This window comes from Talpa occidentalis, unplaced genomic scaffold (assembly GCF_014898055.3).
Source record: "Talpa occidentalis isolate TD23 unplaced genomic scaffold, MPIMG_talOcc4v2.1 talOcc4.9, whole genome shotgun sequence".
NCBI classification, from domain to species: domain Eukaryota; kingdom Metazoa; phylum Chordata; class Mammalia; order Eulipotyphla; family Talpidae; genus Talpa; species Talpa occidentalis.
Window position 1 is genome coordinate 100,484,107 of NW_023605305.1, and position 14,227 is coordinate 100,498,333.

General features: G+C 38.6%; 1 protein-coding gene across 1 annotated transcript in view; it reads left to right on the plus strand.

Moving 5' to 3' along the window:
* The window catches only part of MFSD14A (major facilitator superfamily domain containing 14A), a 40,881-nt gene that overhangs the window by 5,045 nt on the left and 21,609 nt on the right, over positions 1 to 14,227 (plus strand). Inside the window, exon 2 of the mRNA XM_037499446.2 lies at positions 8,233 to 8,328. Coding sequence (XP_037355343.1) covers positions 8,233 to 8,328 — 96 coding nt within the window. The remainder of the gene's footprint in view (positions 1 to 8,232; positions 8,329 to 14,227) is intronic.

Genomic DNA, 14,227 nt, shown 5'->3' on the forward strand with positions numbered 1-14,227 from the left:
TGGAAGACATGTAGTAGGTTGTCAAGTTTTCCCAATTTACCGCAAAGCACTACAATCTTTAAACTCTAGACCTTTTATTTTTTTTAAGCAAGTAAAACTTTATTACCTGTGCCTGTGGAATATTTTGAAGAAGTGAATCAGTCTTTTACTATTTAGGAGCCGTCTCACCAATACTTCTTATACAGAATCTTTCTTTTTAAATTGATGAATAGCATAGCAGTAAAACAGTTCAAAGTGTCCTGCATATTTATGGTGATTCATGTTTTGGGGAAGTCAGGGATTGGTTTTTATAGTGCCAGGCCTGTAGACACAGGCAACTTTTCTATCCATTTGGGCAGGCAGGGTCCAGGAGCCCCCTCTGAGGATTTTCCAGGCTTTAATGCTCTTTCTAGGCCAGTTGTTGTGGGGCAAGCCCACAGGCTGGCAAGGTGGGGACTGAGCCGGGGGTGGGGGGGGAAACTGGTAGGCCTAGCAAATCTTTACTCTCTATCCCTGAGCCCTCTGACCTTATTTCATGGTCTCTTCCTCTTGTAGCCCAGTGGGCTCTGGGTAACACTGCCGTTGTATCGCTGACCTCTAGGCGCAGGTGTGCTCACTTCCGCATGCCCATACCATATTCCCAGTGTCCACAATCAGGCTTTCGAGCCCCACACCCATGCTTCTGAGTGCCTTCTGCATTCAAGGCCACAGGCAATAGCCACAGAGGTCAGTGGCATAAAAGCCTGACTATCATTTACCCTAGTTTTCTTTTTGCTCTGCAAATGTGGTGAACCATGCTTGCTTGCTTAAAGTCAGAGAAAGCAAGAAAAACCATTTGACTGTGAAAGAGGAAGCATGATACTAGATGCTAGCAGTAAAACCTTGCATTTCATCTAGTTATGCCATAATGTGTCAGGATTCCATGAAAGCAATTTTGTAGTTACAGTATTTTCTACAAGAACTTTTTTATGACCTTCCATGACAAGTTTTAATTCTTAGATACCTTTCACTGAGCACCCTTGTCGTTTTGTATAAGACTTCTATATTAAATTATTTCGGGCCTCCCCGGTGGCACAGCAGTTGAGTGCTGGGTTGTGAAGCTGCCCACAGCCTCTAGGTTCGCTCCTTGGCTGCTCCCCGGCCTCTGGAGGAGGGTTCCACATGGCGCGCAGACCTCTCCTGCCGCCCTCTGCTCCCCTCAGCAGTGTACTTCGGTCCTTCTGCCTGCTCTGCTCCCCGCCCTGGCTCTGGTGAATTCTCTCACCCTCCCCGATTCTGACTGTACCCAGTACTTGTATAAATAATAAATAAATCTTTTTTTTAAAAAGTTAATAAAAAAAAATAAATAACTTATTTTCATGAGTGTAGTTATGTAACATTCTTCAGGGAATATTGTTTCTTTCTGAAGATACATATTTACCCTCATTCTTGATAATTTGCCAGTATTCTAAAGTCAAAATTACATTTCTTCATATCTTACTTTGGTTTTTATCATGTTTCTTGTTTTTCCCAGCTTTTGAGAATTTTTTTAAAAAGTACAAAAAAGGTACAAGAATAGCACAGTGAATATTCATTTGCTGCCATCACATAGATTATTCTGTTGTTAATATTCTTGACACATTTATTTTTCCTTCTGTATATATTCCACATTTTTTAAAAGATGAGACAACATTGGTTTACAACACTGTATGTGATTCAGAAATACAGATTCACACCACTTCAGATCTGTGTCACCCCACAGACCACCAAGCCCCCCATAATCATCCTCCCTTTGTGCTCTACCTTCCCCCTCTCCCTCTGGTATCTCAATTTTACTATCATGTTTGTAGGATTTGTTTTTGTCTGACCCTTTGTTTTGTTTCTCTGTATTTCACATATGAGTAAAATCATCTGTATATGTCATAATTTTTTTTCTCAATCATTTGGAAGTTAGTTGGAGACATCATGCCACTTTATCTGTAAAACATTTGAGATGTATCACCTAAGAATAAGGACATTGTCCTGCATAAATACAATACAATCACCACATACAGAAAATTTAACATTAGTACTATTGTGTAATATATAATCCATAGTTAGATTTTTCCAGTTATCCCAATAATGTTCTTGATAGTTGTCTTTGTTTTTATGTAGAATTCAGTCATTACATTTAATGCCATTCTTTTAATGTAGAATAACTTTTTTGTTTTTATAGCTATTGACATTTTTGAACAGTCCAGGTCAGTTGTTTTGAAGAATGAAATTCAGTTTGATTCATTTTCATTGTTTCCTCACTTGATGACACCCTATTTAATGGGGTTATAATAGCATTATAACATACTGGTGGAACTAATGGAATTGCTTCTGTTTCCTCACCAACGATCCACATAAGGCCCTGGTTCACTGATAGGAATACAACATAAATTATTAAAGTCAATATCTTGGATAATAATTGCTGGATTCATAAGCTCATATTGACTAGGCAACCAATAGACACTGAATTTGAGACTTCGATGAGGATTTAGGTAAGCGATTAATAGTCTATCCCCCACTGCTGAGAGAGAAAGTAGCTTACTTAGGTCATCTAGCATCTTTGTAACTATCATGATTAGGGCTAGCAGTCAATCTATGGGCATTAAATACCCACTCTATAGCAGGCTTTGTGCTATGCATTGAAATACGGAAACGGATGAGCCTAGATCCTTATACTTGAGCAAGTAACTGTCTAAGGCAGTTTGTGTGGTGTAACCACTGCAACCAGCATAATTCAGGAATTGGGCCCTAGAGTTTCCCGGGTTGACTCTTCGTCTTAGTGCTTCATTAGATTCTAAAATGGAAATAATATCTAACTTGAAAGGCTGTTAGGAGTGACTATAAATCATGATAAGTCCTTGTAATATCTTAATATTAGTGTATGTGTAATCAACTCATGTGATAGATGATACAGTAGCAAACAGTGAGGTATCAGCAAAGGAGGAAATTAATAAGGGAAGTTGCAGGTTTTGCCTATATACTGCTCCTTTAACAGTGTTTTGTTTTTTTTTTAAAGATTTATTTATTTATGCACACAAGAACTGGGGTATGGGCCAGAGGCATTGGGGGTGAGGGTGAAAGGATTCACCAGAGACAGAGTGGGGAACAGAACAGGCAGATCGACTGAATACACTGCTGAGGGGAGCAGCGGGCAAGTCAGGAGGGGTCTGCTGCACCATGTGGGTTGCTCCCTGACCGGAGATCAAACTCGTGATGCAGTGGCTGCAGATTGCTCCATAGGTTGCGTCTTAACCCCTTGCACCACCAGGGAAGCCCCTTTAACAGTGTTTAAATATGATAACTGTACTGAATACCTATAGTGGTAACAAATACCACACTTGTTCTTAGCCAACGGCCAAAAAGTGATGGATGCCTATAGTGACAAGTAGAAGAGGCTTATAGAGTAATTCATTTTCAGTTCTGCATACTAAAGTATCTTTGTGCTAAGCATGTACCTAATGCTCCAGATCATAGAAGAGTAAAGTACAGAGTCTATGTCTGAGAGCATGAGTTTGAAAAAAGTAAGCTAGGTTAAGAAAATTATTATTTTACATAGCAAAATAAAATTATGTAGAAGTTATTATTACAGGAAGAAATAATAAATAAGATGTTAAAAGGTTTAGCATCAAGCCTGGAAAATGCATCCATAATCTAGTAACTATAGAAAGTATGGTTTTGGAAATGGGAATTAGATTGGAGGGTGGAGGTGGAATTAAAAGATGATTGTTGGGCCTCCCTGGTGGCGCAGGCGGTTGAGCGCAGCGCTATGAAGCTATCTGCAGCCTCTGCAGTGCTGGTTCCATCCCCGCTGGCCGCGGAGCAACCCAAATGGCACGGCAGACCTCTCCTGTCTCGCCCGCTCACAGCAGTGTATTTCGGTCAGTCTGCCTGTTCTGCTTCCTGCTCTGTCTCTGGTGAATCCTCTCACCCTCCCGCGCATCTGGTCTGTACCCCGGTTCTTGTATAAATAAAATAATTTTTTAAAAAATGTGATTGTCCCTAACTTCTAAGCTTCAAGTTAGAGGTACAGCCATGGAGTCATTTCTTTTGCCCCCAGAGTAGAAAAACTACTCAGCTGAATGGACTTTTGGTATAGTAATTATTGTGGTTTTAGGTGGCTTACTTGCCATTTGTGGTTGCTTATGTGTTTGTCCTCAGATTAGTCTCCTTCAGAAATTTTCACCTTGCTTCTCTTGAATTCTCTTGAGCTTCCTCAAATGTCACGTGTTGATATGCTCTCCTCATTGGAATATATATTTCTTTCCTCTTGATGCTAGAAAAACACTCATTGTCTAATATTTATCCCTTACTTGCCCATTACCCTGTTCCCCTCATTCTTTCTGTCCAGTCTTTGTACTGTCTCCCAGATTGTCCTGGAATTTTGTAGATGGGGGGTATTTCATGAAAACCCACTGGCCCTTTTGTCAAAAATCTTACCTAGAAGTTGTTGTAAATCCAAATCAGTAAAATATTTTTAAGATTGGTCAATTTTAAGATCTTGTCCTACTATTAAGATCATTAAAACCAGAGATGAATATGAATATAATACAAGTCTCAAAAGTATTATCTTAAAGGCAAGCAAATCTCTTCCTGCCTTTTTTTAAGATTTATTTATTAATTTATTAATTCATTCATTCATTCATTCATTTATACAAGCACTGGGTACAGTCAGAAGCGCGGGAGGGTGAGAGAATTCACCAGAGCCAGAGCGGGGAGCAGAGCAGGCAGAAGGAGAAGGACCAAAGTACACTGCTGAGGGGAGCATCGGGCGGCAGGAGAGGTCTGCGGGCCATGTGGGACCCTCCCCCGGTGGCTGGGGAGCAGCCGGGGATCGAGCCGGCGCTGCAGAGGCTGTGGATAGCTTCACAACCCAGCGCTCAACCGCTGTGCCACCGGGGAGGCCCTCTTCCTGCTTTTTTTTAACTAATATATTTTTTCTCTCAACTTTGAGAGAGTGGCTCAAGGAGGACAAGCATGTGCAACTACCTGTCTTTTTTCAATCTAGTTTGTATATGGTTTTTCTGTTCAATAAAACATTACCAAGCATATCTACTAGAAAAGATTTGCAACATTAAGAACATAATAAGCAATTTTATGTCATTTGAAACTGTTGCCTAATGTAAACATTGTTAACATTGTAGTGATATTTTTGTTTTTTATAGTTGAAATTTATAATCTACATATATAATTTTATACCATGTTTCGATTTTTTAAATTCAACATTGTTGTAAGTATTACATTTCATTAAAGATTATCCATAAGTAATTTTTGGCTAAATATTTTTCTGTTCGATTTATATACTGTGATTTGATTATGGGGGTGTGTAACTAAAGGTTGAATATTTAGGTTTACATATTTCCTATTATAAATGATTCTACCATGAATATCTTTGTGGTAAAGCTTTTTCTGAAAGTTTGGTTATTTTTACAGGATAGAATATTTTTAGCTATTTTAAAAATTATTTGTTCATAGCCTTCATATTTTTATGGTATGTTCGTACTTTTGTATTGTTTTTTATGAATGCCTAACTAGTTAAGATATTCATCTTTTCCTATTTCTTGCATAGCTTCTCAATTTGATGCCTTTAAAATCAGCTAGCTTGTTTTTCTTAAATCAGTATGTCTAAAACTAATCTTTAGTTCTTTCCTCCTGTCTCTCGGACCAACTGTTTAAGCCAGAAAAAGAAATCTTTTCATCCTTGGTCTTATACTCCTTTGCTATATCTGATCAATTACTGAGTCATTTTGATTCTGCCTCCTAAATGTTGGTTGTATGAACCTTCCTCTATCCCTTCCTCTTCTTCCTATTTGCCATATTGTAGTGAACATTAGTTGCCAAAAAACAATCTTGAAATCTGGTATTACTCACTGGTCTGCAACAGTTCACTGTTTCCATACTCTCTTCAAAGTAAAGGCTTTAATGTGTTTTCAAGTGACCTCTTCATTTTCACCTTTGTTCTCCTTCCAGCCTCATCTTTAACCACTTTTACCATCTGATATCCTTAGAGCTCAGATACTGAAATAAGCTACAGTATTGCCTGTCTTCTAGCCTTTGCTATGCTGTTCCCTTTACCCCACACTCTCTGCCACCATTCCCGTGTGTGACGCCCCCATGCATACATATACCTGATCATCCTTGGCTAATAAGTGCTTTTCACATAAGGACTTTTAATACGTTGTTTTCTTCTAGCCTTTTTGCTCTGTAGTTTTACACATTGTTGTGTAATAATCATCTTTTATCAGCATTTCCCAACCATTTTCCAAGGAGTTCAGATGTTCTTGGGATACTGTCTGTTATATCAAAGAAGGATTCAATTTTGGAAAACAGTGCACGCTCTACCTTCTTGGAGATTCATAATATGAATTAATAAGCTAAAGGCCCTGAGACATTCTACTAGGTATTTTAGGTGCTGAGTTATATGTGTTGGTGAATAAAGTCAGTTTAGAATTTACCTTATTCTATAGACATGTTTTGACTCTATCTTACTGTGCTGGCATTATTTGGTACTTGTTGTTACCCCCGTTCAACAGAGATTCTGCTCCTTTGTCATTTGTCATAGTTATTGCCTTGATTCTCCTGATACTCCTTTGACTCTCCTTCTTTATCATCTTCATGGTTCCTCTGCCTAATACTTAAATGTTGGTGTTTCTTGTGGTTTTATCTTTTAGCCTGACTGCCCTTTCCACATTTCATCCTTTCCAGGTTATCTCATCCACCCTGGTGCTTTCAAACACCACATTTGCTATTTACTAAATTTTTTCTTTATTACTCACAGCACAATAGAAATGTTTCAAATAAAAGGGACAAATCACTTAGGTAGAATTTGCTGTAAATCTAAGCTTTGTGGGGATGGAGTGGGAATGGGGAGAAGCAGGGAAGCTGCCAGGTTCCATAAGTAGACAACCAAGCTAAAAAATTAAAAGCTAGTTTTGACTCTCACTTTCAGTTTTTTCAATTCCTAACTATATGCATTCTCTCTCCTCCAGCATCCACTGCTCTCATTTCATGGCCTCCTTGAGATCAGGGCGTGTGTATCTTACAGGTTTTTGTAATCTCAGCACCCCAGGTTCATAGTAAGTAGGTGCTTTGTAAATGTGGAATGAATGATATCTTGTACACATTCATTCTCAGCTCCGGTCCTTCAACTCTCTTGTCACACAACCCTACCCCACACCCCTACCTTGTCTCAGGTTCTTAAACTACCAAGTTCTCCTGTGAGAGAGTTTTTGAGCACATTGGGAGAGACATCTGTCTGTTTTTTTAATGATAATGATGCATTATTACATTAAAGTAATACAGCATAATTTTTAGTGTATAGAGAAATCTAAACACAATATTTTCCACATAAGACTATTATACTTCAAAGCTTAAGTATGATATTGTACTAAGTATTAAACTTGTATTATTTATACAAACTTGTTAGTGGGATCTAGTTCTTGTCAAAAGTTCTTTGCTTTTCCATTCATTTAGTATTTTCCTTAGGAATATGAAATTCAACTTCTGAAGTAATTCTTAAGACATCTCTGACTGATATAAACTTAATTTTGTATTTTCTTTCTTGTCTATCAAATTCCAAATGTCTCACATGCTATTCTGGGACTATTCTGTTTTTGAACCATGTTGATATCTGTTGCGTCTTGCCACATGCTTCATTTCTGTTTGGGGGTTAGTACAGTGCCTCCTAACTTTCCTTAGTTTTGTCCCCTTTTAATCAGTTTGCTACACCTTTGCCAGAATGATCCAAAACATCCATCCCATCACATGCATCCTATGGTGGATCCCATTGCCTCCAAAATTAAATACAGACTTCTTAACAAGGAAGCTTGTTTTCTGTACCTCTACCTTATGAGTTTTCCCAGTATGCAGCCTGTGTGCTGTACTAAACTGTCTAAGTCCTGTAACGCCTCCTTACTGTCCAGGCTTACAGCCTTGTGCGGTTTGCTGCTGACCTCCAGGGTCCTTCTTCCCACCGCCACTTTCACCTCTCTAAGTTGTTTACATCCTTTCAGCTTCCCCCCGGAAGTGTGATATCCGGGTGCCCATGCTGGAACTCTGTATGTTCCAGGTGCTTCCTGTGCTTTTATTTGTCTCCTTATTTATCCCAGTCATGTTGATGGGGCAGTAAGTGTTCCGATGTTTGACATAGTACCCAAAATGTATTTTTTCTCTGTATATTTATCTACTGTTGCCATCATTAGAATTCTGGAATGCATGTTAACTTTTTAAAAATCTTTTTTATAGCCTCAAGGAATAGGCTCTCCTAGTGTTTATCATGCGGTTATCGTCATCTTCTTGGAATTTTTTGCTTGGGGATTACTGACAGCACCCACCTTGGTGGTAAGTAACCTTTTTAAAATTTCTGACTTTAAAATCTTATTTTCTTCAGTTCCAGGGGGTTGGAAGGGGAGACAGCTTTTTTCCCACGGTTAATTCTCCCACTGGTATGTCAAACTTTCAATACTATATGTTATTGCTTTATGTCTTTTCCACATGTATTTCTCCCTGCTAGGAGCGGGACTTGGTGTGTATGATTCTCCTGATGAACATGGGACCTGTTTAAGCAGGACCTCAGCTACCATTTTGCTTGAATAGTGTGAAAATGGTTTTACACTGACAGCCTTAGGAAAGATGATATCTATGATCCCAATCACTCAGCATTATTATTTTGAGATTCATTCATGCTGTTCTTTTACTTTAGGCCAAGGATCTAAAGATAGCCTCTAGGGCCTCCCTGGTGGTGCAGGGGGTTAAATCTTAGCGCTGTCAAGCTATGGGCAGCCACTGCAGCACAATTCAATCCCCAGCCATGTTGCTGACACACATGACAGAGCAGACCTTTTCCTGCCTCATTGATGCTCCCCTCAGCAGTGTATTTCAGTACATCTGCCTCTTCTGCTTCCCACTGTCTCTGGTGAATCCTCTCACCCCCCACACCTTTGGCCTACATCCCAGCTCTAGTATGCATAAATAAATAAAATAAATCTTAAAAAAAAAATAAAGATAACCTCTAGAAAAGTGGTTCTTTTCATAGGCCTAAGCTGATTTTACCCAGATCTTCTGAGGTTTGAAACTTTAGAATAGTCCTCCCTGCCTGACCAAACAGCTCAGGTGATTGCTTGTTTTCTCCTATTGATGTAGAAATGGGGAATGGGATGAAGAAGGAATAGTTAGGGTAGAAGTCTTTATCTTGAAAGGTATAATTAGGGTTAAATATACGGTTTACAAAACTCCAGCAGAATTTTAAAGGGATAGACTTACATTTTCATGAACTTATTCATTGTTGTATAAAAAGTGTTTTTTTTTTTTTAAAGATTTATTTATTTATACAGGAACCAGGGTACAAGCCAGACACGCGGGAGGGCGAGAGGATTCACCAGAGACAGAGCGGGGAACAGAACAGGCAGACTGACGAAATACACTGCTGAGGGGAGCAACAGGCGAGACAGGAGAGGTCTGCCGCGCTATGTGGGATTCTCGCCTGCTGGCTGGGATCAAACCCGCACTGCAGAGGCTGCGGACAGCTTCACAGTGTGGCATTCAATCACCTGCGCCACCAGGGAGTCCCCAAAAAGTGTTTGAAAAAGGTCATTTATGGGGGCCTCCCTGGTTGCACGGGGGTTAAAATCTCAATGCTATCAAGCTGTCATGAGTTTGATCCCCAGCCAGGGAACTAACCCACATGGAGCAGCAGACCTCTCCTGTCTCGCCCACTGCTCCCTTCAGCAGTGTATTTCAGTGGATCTGCCTTTTCTTCTCTGCACTCTGTCTCTGCTGAATCCTCTCCCCCCCCCTCCGCACCTCTGGCCCACACCCCAGTTCTTGTATGCATAAATAAATAAAAATAAATCTTTTTAAAAAAGTCATTTGTAATAAATTGAATCATTGTACACATACATAGATTGAACTAGTCTAAAAAATTTTATGTTCTGTTATTTTTTGGCATATTAAATAATCATCACTGTAGCTACATAAAAATATGGGTGTCTTTTTTTTTTTTTTAAGGATTTATTTATTTATGCATACAAGAGCTGGGGTACAGGCCAGAGATGTGGGTGGTGAGAGGATCCAACAGTAACAGAGTAGGGAACAGAACAAGCAGACTGACTGAAATACACTGCTGAGGAGAGCAGTGGGTGAGGCAGGAGAGGTCTGCCTCACCATGTGGGTTTCTCCCTGGCCAGCTGGGGATCGAACTCATGCTGCAGAGGCTGCAGATTGCTTCATAGTGCGGTGCTTAACCCCTTGCGCCACCAGGGAAGCCCAAAATATGGGTGTCTTAACAGTTACTTGGAATGTATAAGGCATATTCTTGAGTATTCCCAGAACAAGAAGTCAGGAGGGAATCTCAAATACATACAATTCCTTTTGCAATAAGCCATGCATTGTAAGTTAGAATAGTTCCCTGAATAATAACAATTCCATAACTTAAAAGAATGCTGATATGAATATGTTTTGCTTGAGATCCTTTCTTTTTTGAAATCATTTAATGGTTTATCAGTTTTACATAGATTTTCAAAATAATTGAAATATAGACTTAAAATATTTGATTATTTTTAGTTTAATGATTTGTGCTGGTTATCTTCAAAATTAATTTACACATTTACTGCCCAGAACTCTGATTTGTAACCTGTTAGATGATGCAAGTTCATTATGATGTTTGTAACCTCATTGTATGTAATAACCTAATGTCAAGGGCTACTGAGATGATGTCATCACTCTGGTCTCACACCTTTATGTTACCTTTCCTAGTGTTCCCTTGTGCTGTTTGAAATCTACTACCAGTAAAACTGCCTGATAGATCAACATTCCTGTACTTTATAGTACTTGCGCTTTATAGTAGTAAATAATTCATACGTATTTATATTATGATGGATCCAGATAAAGTTCTGAACATTTTATTACTTTTAACCCTCAAAACCACCTGGTGAATGAGGTGTTAGCCTCATTATACAGATGAGAAAATTTAAGGGTTAGGAGAGGTAAGCAGTTTTCTTGCTAATGTGATAGTAAACTCAGCATTGATATTTATTTGAAGCTAGGCTCGCTTTGTTACATTTCTTAGTCTTGAGGCATGCTGATAGTTAAATGATTCACGCCTGTTTTAGGTAGTTGAGGATATCAGCAGCTCAACTTTAACAAAGTTGATTAAAATGTTGGGTTAACTATTAGCAAGGCATCCAAAAAGTTTTTTGTGACATTTTTGTAATTTGTCATTAGGATTTAAAGTATGTATAACTTTTTAAAAATTGCTTTGGGTTTGTTTTTTTATGTCAACTTTTTTTTCTAACTTTAATATCTCCCCCACCCCACACACACAGTTTGACAAAGGGAAACTGTCTTCTTTTAAGAACATGGAAAAAATTTATTTAGTCATAAAGACTTATTAGTTCATCTTTCATAGATATTGGAAAATTAATTTTTTTCCAGTATATTCTTTTTTTAAAAAATGGATAATACCCTTGATTTTTCTTTTTTTTTTTAAATATGGGGAAACTAGAATTTTTAATTTATTTTTTTATCAGCATGACTATTTTTTAGAAAAATTACTGAAATATTATTGCCAATTCTTTGATTTATAACAAGACTCCTCTGCACACACCTCCACCTCACCATAGTTAATAAAAGTTACTTAGTTTCCTTGTTTCTCCTTTACACTTGAATTTTAAAATGACAAAATGATGAGTTATGTCTACTTAGGATAGTTGCTTGTAATGTTATCTTAGCCATAATTCTTTACCTTAATTCCATTTTCCTTGATATTTTTATATATATATATATATATATATATATGATTTATTTATTTATACAAGAACCGGGGTACAGGCCAGATGTGTAGGAGGGATTCACCAGAGACAGAGCGGGGAGCAGAAACAGGCGAAAGGACAGAAATACAATGCTGAGGGGAGCAGCGGGGCAAGACAGGAGAGGTCTACTGCGCCATGTGGGTTTCTCCCGGGCCAGCTGGGATCGAACCCACACTGCAAAGGCTGCGGAAAGCTTCACAGTGTGGCGCTCAACCGCCTGCACCATCAGGAAGGCCCCTATAAATTTTTTTTTTTAAAGATTTAAATATTTATGCATACAAGAACTGGGATACAGGCCAAGGGGGTGGGTAGTGAGAGGATTCACCAGAGACAGAGTGGGGAACAGAACAGGCAGACTGAAATACACTGCTGAGGGGAGCAGCAGGCAAGTCAGGAGAGGTCTGCAGCGCCATGTGGGTCACCTCGCTGGCACGGGATGGTACTCAGTTGCAGTGGCTTTGCATATCTTCACAGTGCTGAGATTTAACCCCTTGAGCCAACAGGAAGGCCCCAGATTATATTTTTTAAATCAAACTTCTCTTCAGAAAAAACGTTTAAATATTTATGAATATTAAGCTCAGGGTTTTAGTTTTTTTGTTTTTAGTTTTCCTTTTTTATTTCTTACCTGTGATATATTCATGTTTTAACATAATCACAGTTTTGTGTTTTTCATTTTCTTCTTTGTTTGATGAGAAATAGCGAGGTTAGAGCTAGGTGAAGGAGACCTGGGCAAAACAAGGACTGAGTTGTAGAAATGAGATTATATCTAAATGGTGAGATTTGTTTTGCTCTAGGCACTTTGGCTTTCAGGCATTGAAACAGCAGAAATTTTTGAAACATCACTAAGGAAAATTGCCTGGGAGCATATGTATGCATTCCTCTATAAATATGACATAGATTAATATTTTTTTTATGATTGGAGGCATGATGTATGCTTATAGCACATTAAGCAGTAAGAAATGTGTAAGGACAGAAGTTCTGCTGCAGTCCTGTCCACCCCTCCAGGAAACTGAACATTTTGATAGGAGGTCTTGCCTTTGTAAGAGTAAGCTATGCCTTCCCCATTAAGACAGATTAATCAACCAAAGATAAACATTCATATGTGCTCCTGTCTATTAAATCCATGTTTTGTGTTGTTTTTAAAATCAGTAATACCTGAGGAGGGTTTTCAAAATATGTAGCCCTTAAAACCTGTCCAGATGAAATCAGAATCTTCAAGAGTGAGTCATAGGCATTTGTATGTTTTAGAAGTGAGTCTCTCATATATCTAGTATATATTGCTAATTAATAATCAATATAGTTGGTGTGGGCTTTTTAAAAAGGTTTTGCTGGCAGTTTTATTTTCTTGGTTTCAGACTTCCCTATTTTAGGTATGGGGAGAGGTGAGTTTTGGGATAGAAAAGCAGCACCAAGTTGTAGCACTTGCTTTCTTTCAAAAAATAGTCTGTTAAGGGCCTCCCCAGTGGCGCAGCGGTTGAGCGCTGGGTTGCAAGGCTGCCCGCAGCCTCTGCAGCGCCGGTTCGATCCCCGGCTGCTCCCCTGCCACTGGAGGAGGGTCCCACATGGCGCGCAGACCTCTCCTGCTGCCCGCTGCTCCCCTCAGCAGTGTACTTCAATCCTTCTGCCTGCTCTGCTCCCCGCTCTGGCTCTGGTGAATTCTCTCACCCTCCCATGTTTCTGACTGTATCCAGTGCTTGTATAAATAAATAAATAATTTTTTTTTTTTTTAAGTCTGTTAACCTGTAAACATTTTATTTTTGGCTTATGTGTTTTGAAGTTGATTATAAATAGTGCTTTAACATTAATTTTAAAAGACAAAATGAGGATGAAAATATAATACTGTTTATTTTCATTTTAAGGTAGGATTAAGTTTCAGGATTTCAAATTGCAAACATATTCTTTGAATTAATTCATTTAACATGTAACCACTCTTAAGACACATTAATTATAATAACTCTTTGGGTTTTGATTTATGCAAGCCTTAGTTTTCAAAGTAAATGTGATGTTAAAGAATTTTTTTTTTACTTTGTGTGGATGCAGTTATTTTTGAGTCTTAAACGCACAGAGTTTAAGAATAGTCAAAAAACAAAGACTGTGTGGAGGACCTGCCCAGGAGAGTGTGATGAAGTATCCACCAACTGCAAAGAATTTTATACTGACAAGCATTTAAAAAGACTGAAATCTAACACTTTGAGAGGTTATGGCTATGTGGTTGATTCATTATGGTAATCAATCAGTGATCCCTATAGAAGGCTCTATGATGCTAAGAATGGCTTCACTTTTTAGACAGACGCATTTGCCAGAAGTGGAATAACTGAAAACAGAGCATTCTAATCCTTCTAAAGGTTTTTCTTGGAAGATGTCAGATAGTTCACTCAGCATAGTTTTTCTTCCTTAATACAAAATTTCTCCACCTTTCTTATTCCTCACAT